At 39.0% G+C, this 19,926-nt stretch overlaps 3 protein-coding genes across 15 annotated transcripts in view; 2 read left to right on the forward strand and 1 right to left on the reverse strand.

Moving 5' to 3' along the window:
- Positions 1–19,926, reverse strand: part of LOC136265202 (uncharacterized) — a 45,424-nt gene that overhangs the window by 17,829 nt on the left and 7,669 nt on the right. For 3 of the 4 annotated variants that reach the window (XM_066060049.1, XM_066060048.1, XM_066060046.1), the window contains 5 exons: positions 19,714–19,887; positions 18,431–18,607; positions 7,711–7,884; positions 5,864–6,040; positions 3,424–3,597 (listed from right to left, as the gene is read on the reverse strand). In XM_066060049.1, the coding sequence (XP_065916121.1) occupies positions 3,424–3,597; positions 5,864–6,040; positions 7,711–7,884; positions 18,431–18,607; positions 19,714–19,887 (876 nt within the window). The remainder of the gene's footprint in view (positions 1–3,423; positions 3,598–5,863; positions 6,041–7,710; positions 7,885–18,430; positions 18,608–19,713; positions 19,888–19,926) is intronic. The other variant, XM_066060047.1, reaches the window with a different exon arrangement.
- LOC136265212 (uncharacterized) lies at positions 9,465–12,319 on the forward strand. The gene is made up of 2 exons (XM_066060068.1): positions 9,465–9,835; positions 9,923–12,319. The coding sequence occupies exons 1-2, from the start codon at positions 9,588–9,590 to the stop codon at positions 10,968–10,970; spliced, it is 1,296 nt and encodes a 431-aa protein (XP_065916140.1). The 5' UTR covers positions 9,465–9,587; the 3' UTR covers positions 10,971–12,319.
- LOC136265214 (uncharacterized) overlaps positions 14,742–19,926 on the forward strand; it is a 272,681-nt gene continuing 267,496 nt past the window's right edge. The window contains exons 1-7 of one of the 10 annotated variants that reach the window (XR_010705433.1): positions 14,742–14,900; positions 15,027–15,131; positions 15,182–15,450; positions 15,511–15,539; positions 15,630–15,722; positions 16,158–16,222; positions 16,282–16,434. Coding sequence is in view for 8 of the 10 variants with exons in the window: in XM_066060076.1 (XP_065916148.1) it covers positions 15,121–15,131; positions 15,386–15,539; positions 15,630–15,722; positions 16,158–16,222; positions 16,282–16,357 (399 nt within the window). In the remaining 2 variants the exon portion in view is untranslated. Of the gene's footprint in view, positions 14,901–15,026; positions 15,132–15,181; positions 15,723–16,157; positions 16,223–16,281; positions 16,435–19,926 lie in introns of those variants that run through there. The other 9 variants (XM_066060077.1, XR_010705432.1, XM_066060076.1 and 6 more) reach the window with 9 other exon arrangements.

Below are 19,926 nucleotides of genomic sequence, written 5' to 3' on the forward strand. Positions count from 1 at the left end.
ACTACCCCCTCCCCACCATTGAAGAAGTTACAACCTGTCTGGCCAATGCCAAGGTATTCAGTGTCCTTGATGCCAAAACAGGATCATGAAAGGTGCAGCTGACAGAACAATCCAGTTTTTAGACAACGTTTAATAGTCCTATTGGAAGATATCAATGGAGGAGGATGCCCTTTGGCATTAGCAGTGCACCGGAAGTCTGGCAGCAGAAGATGAATGAGGTAGTTGAAGGCCTGAGTGGTGTCAAGGTTATAGCTGATGATTTCCTGATTTGTGGGTTTGGCGCCTCTAAGGAGGAGGCCACAGCAAACCATGATTCCAATTTGCATTCATTTCTTGACCGAGCAACAGAGAGGGGCCTCAAACTAAATCCTGAGAAAGTTAAACCCCGACTAAGTTCAGTTCCCTTCATTGACCACTTACTAACAGACAATGGACTGGCTCCAGACCCTCGGTATCGGCTCTTATCAGCATGCCTAAACCCACCAACGTCTAATCACTACAACAGCTTCTGGGCATGACACAATACCTATCAAAATTTTTACCTCAGTTATCAGTAGTTATGAGCTGTTACGCTAGCTCAACCACAAGGATGCCAACTGTCCCGAGCACAACACTGCCATTGCTATGGTGAAGTAACTGATCACCAATGTCCCTGCCCTCCAGTATTTTGATCCGAAACTGCCACTCACCCTTCACTGTGATGCCTCAGAGGGTGGACTAGGATATGTTCTATTACAACAGAGCCAACCCATAGCATTTGGAGCATGAGGTCTCACACAGACAGAAAGGAACTATGCTCAAATAGAAAAGGAGATGCTGGCCATTGTCTGTGGCTGAGAGAAGTTTGACCAGTTTGTCCATGGGTGGAAACAGTTGAAACGGACCATAAGCCACTGGTGAGCATAGCTCTGAAGCCAGTTCACAATTCACCAAAGAGACTACAATGGATGCTCCTTCAGCTGCAAAGGTATGACTTGAACGTTACGTATAAGAGAGGATCAGAAATGTATTTAGCTGATGCTCTTTCTAGGGCCTACCCTACCTAGTCAGTGTCGGTGTCGTCACCCCAATCTGAATTCTGTCACTCAGTGGAAGTAGTGGATCTTACCGAACACCTCCCAATATCTTCGAGACGCCTCAAACAAATTCAAGAGACTACAAACAAGGACTCCACCCTGCAATTTCTCAAGCAAAATATCCTTTCAGGCTGGCCAAATGACTAGACCCAAGTACCATTGGAGATAAGACCATATGTAAAGTGTCATGACGAGCTCTCCATCCAGGATTATAATTATACTGTATAAAGGCAGCAGAGGAAAGAATTGATACAAATGGTGCACGAGAGTCATCTCAGTGTGGAATCCTGCCTGTGAAGAGCAAGAGATGTTCTCTACTGGCCACTGTTGAACTCAGAAATCAAAGACTACGTGAGCAACTGCTCCATCTGCAACACACTACTGCCATCTCAAACCCAAGAACCACTCACTGTTCATGAGATTCTTGAGAGGCTATGGAGCTAAGTTGCCACTGACTTGTTCTCATTCAATGGTGACAGCGTTGTGGTGACCGTCGATTATTTCTCTAACTACATTGAGATGGAGAAGTTAGGAAGCCAAACCTCACCAGCCATGATCAAAGCCCTCCAAGCAACATTTGCTTGTCACAGCATACCCGACACAGTGGTATCAGATAATGGCCCCGCCTATGCCTCTGAGGAATTCAGCAAATTTGCAGCAACCTGGGAATTCAACCATGTTACAACCTCCCCACACTACCCGCAATCCAATGGCAAGGCTGAGAGTGTGGTAAAACGTGCAAAACTCTGCTGAAGAAAGCTAAGCTCACCAAGTCAGTTATCAACCTTGCACTGTTAAATTATCACAACACTCCAACGGAACCAACCAATTTTTCTGTAGCCCAACGCCTATTTGGTAGGCATACACAGACACTCCTGCCTTCATTTACCACACTGCTCAAGCCTGAAATCCCTCAACAAGTTCCTGCTAAAATTAAAGCAGGTCAACGGAAGCAAGCCAAGCACTATAACAAGACATCTAAACCGCTTCCTCCCTTGAACAGTGGTGATCTGGTGCATGTGAGGTTACCTGGCAGTACTACATGGAGTTTAGGAGTGTGCAAGAATCAGGTGGCACCGAGATCGTACTTGGCACAGTGTAAGGGCACAATATGCCGGTGCAATCGCTGACATATAAGGAAGGCAAATACCAACACAGCACGGGACCAATATGATGTTCAAGGCACTACATAGAATAGACTGAAACCTGACTGATTGAACTGAACTCATTCTTATAATGGGAAAGGTGTTGTAATGTAATTATGTGATTTTAGAATTACTATTGTATTTAGATAAATTCAGTTGATTTGTTGTAATTATTGAACTTGTACCTTGTGATTGTTGATGATTTGAATCTTAACAAAACAACTACTACTATATATGATTGAGTAGAATATCACAAACATATTGATCCTATATGGTTGAATGAAAATATTTCTAGCAAGTGAAGTACTACTAACTAAATTCCAAGATTGTGAATCCATTGGTAGAGAACAGCTAGGAGCGCATCGAATCCTATGGACAAGGGAGCATTAACTCCACAAACAGCGAAATTCAAATATGGCTGCTGTGTACTATAATAAGTAACTTTTAAAATTTCCTAATTAGGATATTATGCAGAGGCGCATGCTCACGTACATCACATTCCTAGAAATTACTCCACTTGACTATTCTAAGCTCTACCTTCGACTTGACGATCTTCCTATCAAAGCAGCTTTACACTAAGATGCCTTTCTGTTCATTTTTGTCCATCCACAATACCATCTATTTTAATGCTTATTTAGTACATATTTACATGATTCATGCTCTAAATAATGCACCGGTTAAATGCTGTGGTGCTTATTACCTTAGTTCAAAAAACTGACACAGCAACTATTGAAGCTCAACCACTACTTGATGCTCGAAAATGATGTTTAAGCTCTTATTTCAAAATTGACCGTGGCACCACTCAAGTACAGCTACTATTAAAGGTATGATTTTTAACTAAGGAAATACAGTATTCATCATTTGGCTTTGTCGTGTTCAAACTTCTGTACACACTGCTGTTAGTGCATTGAAGACTGAGAACTGTTGAGCTACATTCAGTCATACAAATCACAGCTCAAATGTATCTGCTTTGTGTGCATGGTTAGGTTGTAGGTTCAATGGTGTGTGTGTTTTTACATCTTTGTACTTTAAAGTTTGCTAGTGGTGTATCTATGTACACTGTACTATACATGCATTCAGGTTGCAAATGTTTCTTCATTATAGTAACAGATTGTACTTGACTAAATTTGCTGCCATGAAGTAGAAGTGAGGCATTAATATATATTATGTGACTGTAGACAAACACACACACACACACATACCTGGTGTACACATCACATCAGTACCATTCCATGTTGTGTTACTTTGACAGGTCCGAGTTTCACTACTACTTAACTCATAACCTTGATCGCATGAGAAGGTACAAGTGTCTTCAAACATATTCCCAGTACAGTCAATCATTCCATTATTAGGAGCAGTAAGTGATGGACATGACACTGAGAATTATAAACAGAAAACTATTTTTACCTCATTATCCACATTTCATTATAAGAGTGTACGTAAATACAGTACCAAAGCCTTTGTGTGTGCTTTACGTATAGTTATAGGTTGCTTTACTGCATAAGGACTCTTAGAAGATTCACAGCCTTTATTATACTTTATAGAACTTCGCGTGGGTGAGATCTTTTTGAATTTCATAAAGTACACTCTCAGCTGGCCAACAGTGCTTCATGACCACAAAGAGTGCTTTATTCGTTCAGCACAGCTGCCTACATGCCTTAGTGCAGGCTAATAGCCTGTGGGACTCATGCCAGTACGACTAATCACCCATGCCAGTGAAGGCTGATAGCCTCGCCGCGCTGAGTGATCAATCACCCCAGCCAATACGAATTCTACCACTGGATTGCTTTTATAGACATACCTAAATGCTTCGATGATGGGTGGGAGAAGGTAACGTTGCTGTTACGTTTGTTAATGTAAATGGACAAGTCCTGGAGATATCACAGAAATAATTCCCCATGTGACGCGCAATAGAGTCGATTGTGGGTTGTGAGCAAAACCTGCCAAAATACGTGATGAACGTATTCCATGCCAAACTATGGTGAACTACGCGTGAGTTACTTTGTTAAACTAGTTTGTGTGCATTCATGCTGCTAATAGTTTGTGCAACACGTGTTAATTGTGAGTCTTAGTGTATGGTGAAGCTACACGACTAGAAAGTTCCATAAATCATTTAAAGCATAGCCTTGCTCGTGCTATATGAAAAATAAAGCACTCAGCTTTGCCTCGTGCTTTATTAGCATCTCGGCCGCACACTTCATGCTTTATGTTTCATATAGCACTCATATCTATGCTTTAAAATATACAAATTCAACATCATCACGAGTTGTGCATTTGACATAAGAAGTATTAAAATATTAAGACATTTTTTACCACTAAATAAGATTGAGACACTCTAATAGAGAAACTACATAAATAAAGTTCTTTGAGTGTAAGTGTGTCAGTGTGTGTGTGTGTGCATGCGTCTGTATTTGTGTGTGTGTCAGTGAGTGTGCGCGTGCATGTATGCATCCATGCGATGCATGCATGTACGTATGTGTGTATATATGTATGTATGTGTGTATGTATGTATGTATGTATATGTATGTATGTATGTATGTATGTATGTATGTATGTATGTATGTATGTATGTATGTATGTATGTATGTATGTATGTATGTATGTATGTATGTATGTATGTATGTATGTATGTATGTATGTATGTATGTATGTATGTATGTATGTATGTATGTATGTATGTATGTATGTATGTATGTATGTATGTATGTATGTATGTATGTATGTATGTATGTATGTATGTATGTATGTATCTATGTATGTATGAATGTATGTGTGTGTGTATGTATGTATGCATGCATGTATGTATGAAAGCATGTCAGGGGCGTAGCCAGGATTTTTTTGAAGGGGGTTTGGATTCAAAGTGGAATGTATTTAGGGGAAGGCCTGGGTGCTTCCCCTAGACCATGTAGGAACAAAAATATGTATACAAAAAAATGTGCTCCTAGGCAGTAACATTAAAAGGTGCTGTTTGTGCATCTAACTAGCTAAAACCTACACACTGCTGTTTATGCAGCTTATAGATATAACCTATTGCCATACTAACTAATCTCCACTACATACTGATAGCTAACTTAGCATACAGGAGCCCTCCACACTTGAGTCCTTTAGTTGGCAATACTTTCTTCCACGTATACATTATGTTCGGCTGGTCCTGCTGTTGATGGTCAGTAGCCTGACGCATGCATAACACCACCACTCAAGTTTATCACAGCTGCTGCCTTGTGATTTGTCTCAAGACAATTCTTTGAAGTTTTAAACATGCATCACGTGTACAATTGATCACATGATGCAATAGATGCATTAATGAGACGTGACCCTCAAGAGTAGTACAGAGGAGTGCCAGTAGGCAAGTAGCTACTGGAGAGCTCCAGGGCTGTAAGATTTGGTGTGGTTTTTAATTTCAAAAAATTCTGCCTCTGCAAGGGGGGTTTGTCTGAACTATCCGAACCCCCCTGGCTATGCCCTTGCATGTACATATGTATAGAAATATGAGTTGAAAGTGTTTGGAAGATAGAAACTTATTGTAGGTTATTAGCATCCCCAATAGAAATACACAGTAATCAAAATGAATTTAGGTCAGCCTCGTTGGGAAAAGGCCAATGGTTGACTCATTTTCTGTACTTAGTGCATAAAAATCATTACCTTTTGTGCACATGGCCTTGGTTCCATTCCAGAATTTATTACTCTGACAAGTTCTCTTCTCACTACCACTTAGCTCATAACCTTGATTACATGAGAAGGTACAAGTGTCTTCAAATATATTCCCAGTACAGTTAATAATTCCATTATTAGGAGCAGTAGTAAATTGCTGGCAGGACACTACAAAATCAATAAAATTACAGTTATTACATGATAATCAATCACAACCGAAACAGGTACAAATGCAGCAGTGTGTTCTCCATGAACAGGCTAATCCACAAAGGCATATATAGTACTTATTTTGTGCACACAACCAGAAGGCTAATCCAAAAAGAAAATATGATGATGGCAAACTTTGTTTCCACTACATCATAAAGAAATACCCATAAACTCACATGTCTTTTAGCATATGGATACAAAAGGAACATAACCTTACTCTTTATGAACAGGTAAATCCAATGGTGTAGTAGATAAAACTGGAGCAATTAAACTGTACACAAATGTTTATTTAGTATATGTGACTCGCTGAGTAAGAACTGGCTGTTTTTGCACATTCCTCAAATTCTATTTTATTGCTTCTCTGTTATCTAAAATAACAAAGGGGTGGACAGCCAAAGTTTCAGCCTTTTGTGATGAATAGTCTTGGATTTATAGCGCCAGAGACTTGGAACAGGAATAAACTCGATTTGTACAGCAACAATATGGTAAATAAATTACAAACTTTAATTGATCATAACTCACAACTAAAACAAGCTACGAAAATGAGGTTTGGCTCAGCCTGTTCACCATGAACTGACAATTGATCAAGGTATAGTGTTTTCCCTGTACATCCCTGTGTGAATGAAAAATAAGGCAACTCCAACATAAAATAACGACGGTGAACTTTATTTCTACCATATTGTAAATAAGCATCCATGAACTCATGTACCAATCGTTGTACAAACTCAAAACAAAGATTTTACTCCCCACGAACAGGAGAATCTGGTGGTTTATAGGGTTTATTGATTTGAGCTTTGTTTTATTACATACTGAAGCGATTAAAACATGCATAATTTTTTTATGTAGCATGCGTATTTTTACTCAGTACATATCAATACGTTTTTTATAAATTTGCAAGAATGGTTGGTTTTCACTCAGCAGGTCACAGATGTATTTCTTTATGCAGTATGTATTTTAATATTTTATAGCAATACAGAATTTTGCAAGCACGGCCAACCTGTTGCTTAGAGTGTACAGTGGAACCTATGTTACGGTCACCTGGATTAGGCGGTCACCTCTGCATAACGGCCATGGTCACGAGGTCCCAAATATTTTCCCATACAAATGTATGCATTGTGGTCTGCATTAAGCGGTCAACTGTCTAACGCGTATAACGGCCAGCCAACAATTTGCCTATGAATCACTGTATACATAACTTTCTCCTTCGTATAGCGGTCGCTACCTTTTATGGTGGCTTGTTAAGCCAATTTCCTGGTACCACTGGCACTGTTTCAATTAATGCGCAATTATCACACTTCCTGCCTTTCAATGAATACTATATAATCAATCAGGCTTTATTGCTTAAGCGTATTCAATAGCTATAACCAACATTCATAAACTCACCTTACCCTTTCTGTATTAAATATTCAGACTGTATTGTGGTTGGCGCGAGCCTCTTAATAATATTTACTCATTTATAACGGTCATAGCCACTAAAATGCTGCTGACAACCTTATGCAGGTTTTCTCTATAACAGCCACCTGTATATAAAGGCCAGATATATCTAGTCCCAAGGTGACCGTTATAGACAGGTTCCACTGTATTTGCTTTATATACTCCAATGTCATCGTGGTATATGTACACACACTTACCTGGTGTACACATCACATCAGTACCATTCCAGGTTTGATCACTCTGACAGGTTAGAGTTTTACTACCACTTAGCTCATAACCATGATCACAAGAGAAGGTACAAGTGTCTTCAAACATATTCCCAGTACAGTCAATCATTCCATTATTAGGAGCAGTAAGTGATGGACATGACACTGAGAATTATAAACAGAAAACTATTTTTACCTCATTATCCACATTTCATTATAAGAGTGTATGTAAATACAGTACCAAAGCCTTTGTGTGTGCTTTACGTATAGTTATAGGTTGCTTTACTGCATAAGGACTCTTAGAAGATTCATACATTAAATTATCCTTACTTACATACATCCTTTATTATACTTTATAGAACTTCGCGTGGGTGAGATCTTTTTAAATTTCATAAAGTACACTCTCAGCTGGCCAACAGTGCTTCATGACCACAAAGAGTGCTTTATTCGTTCAGCACAGCTGCCTACATGCCTTAGTGCAGGCTAATAGCCTGTGGGACTCATGCCAGTACGACTAATCACCCATGCCAGTGAAGGCTGATAGCCTCGCCGCGCTGAGTGATCAATCACCCCAGCCAATACGAATTCTACCACTGGATTGCTTTAATAGACATACCTAAATGCTTCGATGATGGGTGGGAGAAGGTAACGTTGCTGTTACGTTTGTTAATGTAAATGGACAAGTCCTGGAGATATCACAGAAATATTTCCCCATGTGACGCGCAATAGAGTCGATTGTGGGTTGCGAGCAAAACCTGCCAAAATACGTGATGAACGTATTCCATGCCAAACTATGGTGAACTACGCGTGAGTTACTTTGTTAAACTAGTTTGTGTGCATTCATGCTGCTAATAGTTTGTGCAACACATGTTAATTATGAGTCTTAGTGTATGGTGAAGCTACACGACTAGAAAGTTCCATAAATCATTTAAAGCATAGCCTTGCTCGTGCTATATGAAAAATAAAGCACTCAGCTTTGCCTCGTGCTTTATTAGCATCTCGGCCGCACACTTCCATGCTTTATTTTTCATATAGCACTCACATCTATGCTTTAACATATACAAATTCAACATCGTCACGAGTTGTGCATTTGACATAAGAAGTATTAAAATATTAAGACATTTTTTACCACTAAATAAAGATTGAGACACTCTAATAGAGAAACTACATAAATAAAGTTCTTTGAGTGTAAGTGTGTCAGTGTGTGTGTGTGTGTGTGTGTGTGTGTGTGTGTGTCTGTATTTGTGTGTGTGTCAGTGAGTGTGCGCGTGCATGTATGCATCCATGCAATGCATGCATGTACATATGTGTGTATATATGTATGTATGTGTATGTGTGTATGTATGTATGTATGTATGTATGTATGCATGTATGTATGTATATGTACGTATGTATGTATGTATGTATGTATGTATGTATGTATGTATGTATGTATGTATGTATGTATGTATGTATGTATGTATGTATGTATGTATGTATGTATGTATGTATGTATGTATGTATGTATGTATGTATGTATGTATCCACCCCAAAAACACCTTCGCTGTAAAAAAGGCGCGCCCAAGAAACTACAAGTACCTGGAACCCAATGTAAAAAACATAAAGAAAAAACAGCTTAGCTGAAGTGAAAAGTAACTGGTAACTTAAAGAGCTGATATCTGAAGCGGCCAAGAATACCATTACTAAAGTTTAATCCATGCAAGAACACCTTGGCTATAAAACAGGTGTATACATGAAAGTAATACTGTGTTCACACCAGCACGCATCTCGAGCCCAGCCTGGTACGGTACGGAAAGTGCATCCATTCACACGTAACCTATTTGCGTACATCCACAGAAGTATAGGAATCACGTGTGGTCACGTGTTTGATGTTTATCTTGCAGCGGCAGCGCGTAATGGACCTAAGCGTGCAGTTGTTTCAGTTTCTCTGTGTGGAATCGACACGAAGAGCGAGGCTCAGAGCTAGGCGGGCCAAGAAGAGATTGCAGATCGCTAAAAGATCTTTAGAGAATTTTCGAAGGCAACAAGTGGCAAAACGAAGGATATTGATGGCCATCTCCCTCCTAGTTGCACAATTGCTGACACCAATAGAAAGACTATGCTGGACTGTGACCAGGTGACTAACTGCTAGCTATTATGTGTTGTTATGATTTTTACAGTCATTGCGTAGGTGTATGCTTGTCTTGATAACTGTTAATTGTAGGTCTGACACGTGGTGGAAGAACATTGTGTTAAGAACATTCACTCACCAGGATTGGTTGGAGAACTTCCGTATGAGTAAGGAGACTTTCTTGTACATTTGCAGGAGATTATCTGGAGTGTTAATCAGACAAGACACAGTTATGCGGCGTTCCATCTCTGTGCAACAAAGAGTTGCTATAACATTGTGGTGTTTAGCTACTCCAGCTGAATACCGCACTATCAGTCATCTCTTTGGAGTTGCACGATCGTCAGTATGTGAGATAGTGCATGAAACTTGCAACGCAATCGTAGATGTGCTACTCAAGGAATATATAAAGTTTCCGACTGGTAGGGACTTGGATCAAACAGTGAACTTGTTTAAAAGCAAGTGGGGTGTACCTCAATGCTTCGGTGCTGTAGATGGTTGCCATGTACCTATATCGGTACCATGTGAAAATCATACCGACTATTATAATAGGAAGGGGTGGTACTCTATGCTCATTCAAGGTTTGGCTGACGCCAATTACTGCTTCCTGGACATATGCGTGGGATGGCCAGGCAGTGTCCATGATGCACGGGTGTTCTCTCACTCTAATTTGTATTCAAAAATTACAAGAGGACAATTGTTACCGGATAAACCAGAACTCATTTCTGGCATCAGCGTTCCACTGTTTATGATAGGGGATTCAGCATATCCTTTACAGTCATGGCTTTTGAAGCCCTTCCAACATAACAGTGATTTAACTACCCAGCAACGTACTTTCAATTATCGAATTAGTAGAGCTAGAATTGTGGTTGAGAATACATTTGGCAGGTTGAAGGCTCGGTGGCGAAGATTGATGAAAAGGAATGACATGTTTGTACACAACATTCCACAGGTTATTGCTGCTGCTTGTGTTCTACACAACATTTGTGAGCAGCACAATCAACATTTCAATGATGCTTGGTTACAAGCTGAAGATACTCACGATCAACCAGCCACTACAATGTATAGAGATACGTCAAGTAGCAACAGTAGCAGATCAAGGCAAATCAGGAATGCTTTGGTCAGTTACTTTCAAACACATTAAGCAAGTATGTACTATGCAAGTATGTACTATGCATGCATGCATATAATAGACTACACGTATTAAAAACTTTACAAGATTAACTTTTCTTGTATTTGATTATTATAATAACATTGGTACATTGAATGATGCGAAAAGTGTATACAACTATACAATTATGTTTCAGTAATCACATGAGATGTACCTTAGGGCTCTACAACCCATCTTGTGTGGCATCAGGATCATATGGGTCCGGATAAGGATAGGATGGGTATGGCAATTGAAATGAACTGGGATGTGGATTGACGTTACCTCTTGTAAGTACGTTCATCATTTGTAATTGGAAGTTTTGCTCATCCCTCCTCATTTGGGCCTCCAGTTCCATCTGACGTTCTTCCATTTTTGCTCTTTTGTTTTCTAGCTCCATCATCATCTTGTCTGATTTCTCCTGCATAGATATAAACTTGTCAAGCAAATCTCCTGTGACATCATACTTGGATTTCTTGCGCTTTCTTGTGTTGTTGACAGCTTCCTTTTCTGGTGGTGTTGTACTGTTGCCTGCAGGAGTCTCAGACGTTTCACTACTAGCAGATGGTACCAGTGTTATAGGGTCGGTTGTGTCACTCACTGCTTGTGACTCATCATTATCATTAAACTGCGTAGAATCATAGCTCGATGACTGATCAAAAGTGTCTGGAATAGTGTCGTCCATTCTTGCAATCGGGTCATTCAGAGATGAATCTACAACCACTGGAGGTTGAGTAGCTGGCTTGTGACCAATTACTCCATCTATGGCATCAAAGTAATCCCACTCTGGGTATCTGCCTTGTCCAGTTTCCTTTCTTTTATCCTTTACTTTTTTATATTCACCTCTTAGCTTCTTCATTTTGTCCCTACATTGATCCATAGATCTAGTATAACCTGCATCTGCTAACTCATTGGCAATCTTTGTGTACACATCTCTATTTCTTCGACATCCCTCTAGCTGCTCTTGTATACTGGCATCACCCCATATGCTAATAAGTTTAAGTGTCTCTTCTTTGCTCCAGAACGTAGCCATAGCTGATTTTAGCTGTTACCATACGTAGCTATTAACGATCGGCTATTAACACACCACTTAACGACTGGTCACCACGTGTTGCACCACTAAGATTTCGATTTAGAGAGCACTTTAAATTGTGGGATGGTCCGAGTTGCCGACCCAAATTGTGTTCAGACGAGTGGCAACTGTGCGAACCGAACCGTACCAGTGCGAGCAGCCTCGTAATTTTGGCACGACTAGCTTGGTTCGGTGCGGGACGGTTGGTATGTGTTCACACGCGATACTTTTGCTGGACCGAACTGTACCGTACCGAGCAGTACCGAGCTTGCGAGCTGGTGTGAAATCAGAATGGAGTATAACTGGAAACTGAAATGGCTGATATCTGAAGCGGCCAAGAATGAATGGTCATATACAACTAATTCAAAAATTTAACACTGAACCTTTATAATTCAGCTGTGTTCTATATTCACTCTTGCTGCATTGTAAAGTAATTTCTTTTAACTCTAATTGGCTGGTAATTTGGCCACCTTTTTTTGCTCTATTATACTGACTATTAAAAAAGGCGGCCAAATTACCAGCCAATTAGAGTTAAAAGAAATTACTTTACGATGCAGCAAGAGTGAATATAGAACACAGCTGAATTATAAAGGTTCAGTGTTAAATTTTTGAATTAGTTGTATATGACCATTCATTCTTGGCCGCTTCATATATCAGCCATTTCAGTTGCCAGTTACTTTCATGTATACACCTGTTTTATAGCCAAGGTGTTCTTGCATGGATTAAACTTTAGTAATTGTATTCTTGGCCGCTTCAGATATCAGCTCTTTAAGTTACCAGTTACTTTTCACTTCAGCCAAGCTGATTTTTCTTTTTCTTTTTTACATTGGGTTCCAGGTACTTGTAGTTTCTTGGGCGCGCCTTTTTTACAGCGAAGGTGTTTTTGGGGTGGATATCACTCATTTTTGTCAGTGATAGACTCTACATTTGGTTTAAAAGGTAATTTTTTTGGAAATGAGCAATTAACATTAATGCAGAATATTATCTTGGAGAGTCAGTAAAATCCATACATAATAATGATTGTTTCATAACACCGTAAATTCGGAAGTATGAATTTACGGTGTAGTATGACTGTTCTATTAGAGTAAATTTATCTTTACTGCCTGCACGTCATGAATATATCTCATATCTGTGCATGTTAAATGCTTCAGACACCTAATTAAACTTGCAAGTGCCTAATTAGTTCACAGTTGCTACACAGCTATAAATACATTTGTAATTGTTATCATCATAATCATTTATCATGTTATAACCATTTTGTTTAATATTTTCGTCACAACTTCAGGATTAGAGCAGCAGAGAAAGGAATAGAGGACTCAACCATCAAGACTTGTATATGGGAGATGGAACAGTATTGCGATGGACAATGCCGGTACTAACCCCTCAAGGGTGTTGCAGTACAGTATAGATGCAAGACCAGAGCCTTGATCGTCACCTTTTGACTGTGGTCACAACTTCAGGATTGGAGCAACAGAGAAAGGAATGGAGGACTCAATCATCAAGACTTGGGGAGATGGAATAGTATTGCCATGGACAATGCCAGCACTAACCTCTCAAGGATGTCACAGTGCAATATCGATACAACCACTCCAACCAGTGCATAAGACCAGAGCTCGATCATCACCTTTTGACTGAAATTTTTATACTTGATGAAGCAATTAAAACAAAAAAGTTGTAGTACTTATACTTTCCTGAGGGAGCATGCCCCCAGAGTCCCAGACTCCCTTGCCTGTTCAGCAGAATAATAGGATTGAGCCTTACTACCACTTTCACCTTTATTCTTGGCCTGAATGTACATATCAGCAACATAATACAGTAGCTGTAGATAATGCTAGTTAATGCCCCTAGGCAGAGCTATAGGGGTGGGAATTTTTCCCTACTATCATACTATCATAGTAGTTCTTCTCGCAGTTCTTTGCCTGGCCATCATCAACTGCTGTCCATCAACTGCTGTCAAAACATTAGTCTCGTCCCCCAGACCCTTCCTCAAGCATGCTTATCACACAAAAATAACTTAGTTTAGCAGTGCACAAACAATTATTCATTAACAGCTTATACTATAATAAAGTACACTTACCGCATTGTTGAACCATGTATACCACCAGAATCCACCAGATTGACAACTAACACGTGATCTATTTAGGGGAAATCTTGTGGAAAGTCCCTAATTACCTTAAGCGGACACTCATGATACGTGGTTTTAAATTGAATGGTTTAAGAATGTAACTGGATGGTGAGGCGTACTTTAATCGGCTCGACTTTACTGAGAAACTTGAGCCCCTCATGAGAAACTACATCGCTTGAGCAACGCTTGAAAAAGTAAGAGTCAAGAATACTGAGGGACTCTATGATATATGCCGGTCTTGAATGCTAACGAAACGAGGAGTGAAGTTTGTGCAATGTGTCACATCGCCACACACTGATTCACTGTGTTTGTGCGATAGGGTTTTTGGACCTGTCCACCAGATGTTGAAAGGAAATTCATTCCACCACATGTTGAAAGGAAATTCATTCCAACTTGTGAAGTTATTGGTATACTCATTGTTGGGGTCCATGGGGACATCAATGATCATTTACCAGTCAGCTGTAAGTAATATCACAACAGAAGGAAAGGAACCATTTCCATACCCCTATGGCATACTGATTTTCCAGGTCAGTTTATGTACACCCAACCACAGAAATGTAAAGCTTGGTGGAAAATAAACACCTTTTTACTCAGTTACAAGAGATTCACCCAGCTGGGATAAAATGTTGAAGTGAATGTCATTAGTACCTACTTGCGGTTCATCAGGTATTGGACAATTCCAAGTGTCCAGATTATGCAGTTGTCCTCATGTTCAAGTTTACACGTTTAGGCAAGTTCCACAACATCCTATAATCTATTACTATATCAGTGTGGAATAATGCTTATATAATATTTTTCATATTCCAGGCTTTAGGTACGTGTATTGTATTTAACACCTGCTTGTTGGTTTTTGCAGGCCATCTGGTCATACTGGTTTATCCACTAGCAGTTGAATGTGATCATGGTACATATGTAAGTTGAGACCATGCAGGAACAAAGATACAGGTGTCATGAATTTCAGGTCAGTTGACATTCAGAGGAATTGTATTATTGCAATTGTTCTTTTTGTAGTTATCAATTATCAGTGACCAGTTTGTGATAGCGTACTTTTGTTTGACTAATGACCAAACGTTCTGGTTTACATGCTTACCCAACAGTTATGTTACTCACTTAACCTGCATATGGGATATATATTTTTTAGTTCATTTTGATTATTCATCCTTTATTGGTACAGCCTGGCATATTGATTTTTTGCACATTCTCTTTTTAATTCAGTGCCTGCTGGATTGTTTCGTCAGATATCGAAACAGATGTCTTTGGTGTTGCGACCGATGTTCCAGGTCAGTTTGCATGTGTGTTTAATTTAAGGTTGACTTCAGTGCCTGCTTATTCTTTTACAGGTCTCGGTATTGAGTGTCATGAATTTCAGGTCAGTTGACGTACAGAAGAATTGTATTATTGCAATTGTTGTTTTTGTAGTTATCAATTATCACTGTATACTAGTGATGTGAATTTGCAGGTCAGTCTACTCAGATGTATCAGGCATGGTGTTGATGGGTTCGAACAAGTATCCAGTGTAGACTGTAGTGGCATCAAGGGTGTTAATTTCCAGGTCAGTTTACATGTTGTGATGTTAGTGATTTTTTCCTAGTACCCAGATGTTAAGTGTATTGTATTTAATGCCCACCTGTTATGTTTTTAAATTATGGTATATCAGTGTAGACAGTGCAACAGTAAGCCTTCTGTGTTGTAGTAACTATTTGTTTCATAATATTATGCTGTTGTCCCGAAATGGCACAATTTTTGGGCAACCAGTGTGAAGTCCGGTGGTACAAACATTGTATTATAACCAAGTTGTGATAGCGTACTTTTGTTTGACTAATGTCCTAATGTTTTGGTTTGACTAATGTCCTAATGTTCTGCTTACCCAACAGTTATGTTATTCATTCACTTAGCCTGGGATATAATTTTTGTTCATTTTGATTATCCATGCTATTATTGACACAGCCCGGCATATTGATTTTTTGTACATTCTCTTTTAATTCAGTGCCTGCTGGATTGTGTCATCAGATATCGAAACAAGTGTTTTTGGTGTTGCGACCGATGTTCCAGGTCAGTTGCATGAGCGTTTAATTTAAGGTTAACTTCAGTGCCTGCTTATTCTTTTACAGGTCTCAGTATCGTCATGCTGACATACAAGAAATCATCACTATTGTTGGAACTATTTTTAGTCAAGTCTTGATGTGATGTTAATTAACGTTGTTACACATTGTTGTATGTTTACCATATGGCAAGAAATTATCATGGCCATCATGAAATTTGAATATTGTGTAAGTTGCGTGGAACAACCCCAACTCATACATGGTCACTGGCAAATCACGAACCACATTCGAGCCACAACACCACCAACCACATTCGAGCAATCCATTACAACATTTTGTTGCACCATTTGTGTGTGCATAATACTTAATGAAAGCCACAACACAAGCTACATGGTAAACACTACATAGAGGTGGTAACCCCTAAAGGCTTGTTACCTTTTGTATTCACCTTACCGGCCTTTGTGGTTAATCTATTAAAAATTACATGTAAATAGAGAATTGAAGAGTATGCTTAAAGCACCTTCGCTAGTGATCTTGTTCTTCAAACCATAAGACAACTGGCGATTTATAAACACTCGCATGGGGTGTGGTACTAAATGGAATTTAAAAGATTTCTGCTTAAAACGCCATCCCTAGGGAACTTACAGTTCAGCACGCTGTCACAACTTGTTTATCAGGCATTAGAGTTTGTGTCCACGTCGTGTCTTTAAAAGTTATTGTAGGGATTAGAGGTTGATTGAAGAAAATACGTGTATAGGCAAACCAGGATTGGATAATGTCAGTGCTAGATGGACTATACAAACACGGCTATGTTGACTGGTTGACTGGTATAATGTGACAGTGGTGGTAACATAAGGTAAAGAAATAAAGTGAAATACGCCTATGTTTTATTTTGCGATGGTTACTTTTTTATTTTAGCGAGGTCGCTATGATGATGATAACAACTCCTAAAGATTTTTTTATCACGTAACGCAATACAAATCTATTGAGAGATGTTGCATAATTTAGGACTAATATTGCGAAACCGGCCCTACACGTAAATAACTCACAGTGGTGGCCGCGCGTCTTTTAATTGGACGTGCTCTTTGTAGTTTCTTGGCCGCGCGACTCACTACTGTGAGTCTTGATGTATGTATGTATGTATGTACGTACGTATGTATGTATGTATGCATGTATGTATGTATATGTACGTATGTATGTATGTACGTATGTATGTATGTATGTATGTATGTATGTATGTATGTATGTACGTATGTATGTATGTATGTATGTATGTATGTATGTATGTATGTATGTATGTATGTATGTATGTATGTATGTATGTATGTATGTATGTATGTGTGTATGTATGTGTGTGTGTATGTATGCATGCATGTATGCATGAAAGCATGTCAGGGGTGTAGCCAGGATTTTTTTGAAGGGGTTCGAATTCAAAGTGGAATGTATTTAGGGGAAGGCCTGGGTGCTTTCCCTAGACCATGTAGGAACAAAAATATGCATACAAAAAAATGTGCTCCTAGGCAGTAACATTAAAAGGTGCTGTTTGTGCATCTAAGTAGCTAAAACCTACACACTGCTGTTTATGCAGCTTATAGATATAACCTATTGCCATACTAACTAATCTCCACTACATACTGATAGCTAATTCAGCATACAGAAGCCCTCCACACTTGAGTCCTTTAGTTGGAAATACTTTCTTACAGGTATACATTATGTTCGGCTGGTCCTGCTGTTGATGGTCAGTAACCTGACACATGCATAACACGACCACTCAAGTTTATCACAGCTGCTGCCTTGTGATTTGTCACAAGACAATTCTTTGAAGTTTTAGCCATGCATCACGTGTACAATTGATCACATGATGCAATAGATGCATTAATGAGACGTGACCCTCAAGAGTAGTACAGAGGAGTGCCAGTAGGCAAGTAGCTACTGGAGAGCTCCAGGGCTGTAAGATTTGGTGTGGTTTTTAATTTCAAAAAATTCTGCCTCTGCAAGGGGGGTTTGTCTGAACTATCCGAACCCCCCTGGCTATGCCCTTGCATGTACATATGTATAGAAATATGAGTTGAAAAGTGTTCGGAAGATAGAAACTTATTGTAGGTTATTAGCATCCCCAATAAAAATACACAGTAATCAAAATGAATTTAGGTCAGCCTCGTTGGGAAAAGGCCAATGGTTGACTCATTTTCTGTACTGAGTGCATAAAAATCATTACCTTTTGTGCACATGGCCTTGGTTCCATTCCAGAATTTATTACTCTGACAAGTTCTCTTCTCACTACCACTTAGCTCATAACCTTGATTACATGAAAAGGTACAAGTGTCTTCAAATATATTCCCAGTACAGTTAATCATTCCATTATTAGGAGCAGTAGTAAATTGCTGGCAGGACACTACAAAATCAATAAAATTACAGTTATTATATGATAATCAATCACAACCGAAACAGGTAAAAATGCAGCAGTGTGTTCTCCATGAACAGGCTAATCCACAAAGGCATATATAGTACTTATTTTGTGCACACAACCAGAAGGCTAATCCAAAAAGAAAATATGATGATGGCAAACTTTGTTTCCACTACATCATAAAGAAATACCCATAAACTCACATGTCTTTTAGCATATGGATACAAAAGGAACATAACCTTACTCTTTATGAACAGGTAAATCCAATGGTGTAGTAGATAAAACTGGAGCAATTAAACTGTACACAAATGTTTATTTAGTATATGTGACTCGCTGAGTAAGAACTGGCTGTTTTTGCACATTCCTCAAATTCTATTTTATTGCTTCTCTGTTATCTAAAATAACAAAGGGGTGGACAGCCAAAGTTTCAGCCTTTTGTGATGAATAGTCTTGGATTTATAGCGCCAGAGACTTGGAACAGGAATAAACTCGATTTGTACAGCAACAATATGGTAAATAAATTACAAACTTTAATTGATCATAACTCACAACTAAAACAAGCTACGAAAATGAGGTTTGGCTCAGCCTGTTCACCATGAACTGACAATTGATCAAGGTATAGTGTTTTCCCTGTACATCCCTGTGTGAATGAAAAATAAGGCAACTCCAACATAAAATAACGACGGTGAACTTTATTTCTATCATATTGTAAATAAGCACCCATGAACTCATGTACCAATCGTTGTACAAACTCGAAACAAAGATTTTACTCCCCACGAACAGGAGAATCTGGTGGATTATAGGATTTACTGATTTGAGCTTTGTTTTATTACATACTGAAGCGATTAAAACATGCATATTTTTTTTATGTAGCATGCGTATTTTTACTCAGTACATATCAATACGTTTTTTATAAATTTTGCAAGAACGGTTGGTTTTCACTCAGCAGGTCACAGATGTGTTTCTTTATGCAGTATATATTTTAATATAATTTTATAGCAATACAGAATTTTGCAAGCATGGCCAACGTGTTGCTTAGAGTGTATTTGCTTTATATACTCCAATGTCATCGTGGTATATGTACACACACTTACCTGGTGTACACATCACATCAGTACCATTCCAGGTTTGATCACTCTGACAGATTAGAGTTTTACTACCACTTAGCTCATAACCATGATCACATGAGAAGGTACAAGTGTCTTCAAACATATTCCCAGTACAGTCAATCATTCCATTGTTAGGAGCAGTAAGTGATGGACATGATACTGAGGATTGTAAACAAAAAGCTATCTTTACTCATTTAC

Source organism: Dysidea avara, chromosome 8 (genome assembly GCF_963678975.1).
Source record: "Dysidea avara chromosome 8, odDysAvar1.4, whole genome shotgun sequence".
NCBI classification, from domain to species: Eukaryota; Metazoa; Porifera; class Demospongiae; order Dictyoceratida; family Dysideidae; genus Dysidea; species Dysidea avara.

Coding starts and splice junctions, on each gene's coding strand:
- LOC136265212 (XM_066060068.1), top strand. CDS start 9,588: ATGTTTATCTTGCAGCGGCAGCGCGTAATGGACCTAAGCGTGCAGTTG. Junction 9,836..9,922: donor CTATGCTGGACTGTGACCAG/GTGACTAACTGC, acceptor TGTTAATTGTAG/GTCTGACACGTGGTGGAAGA.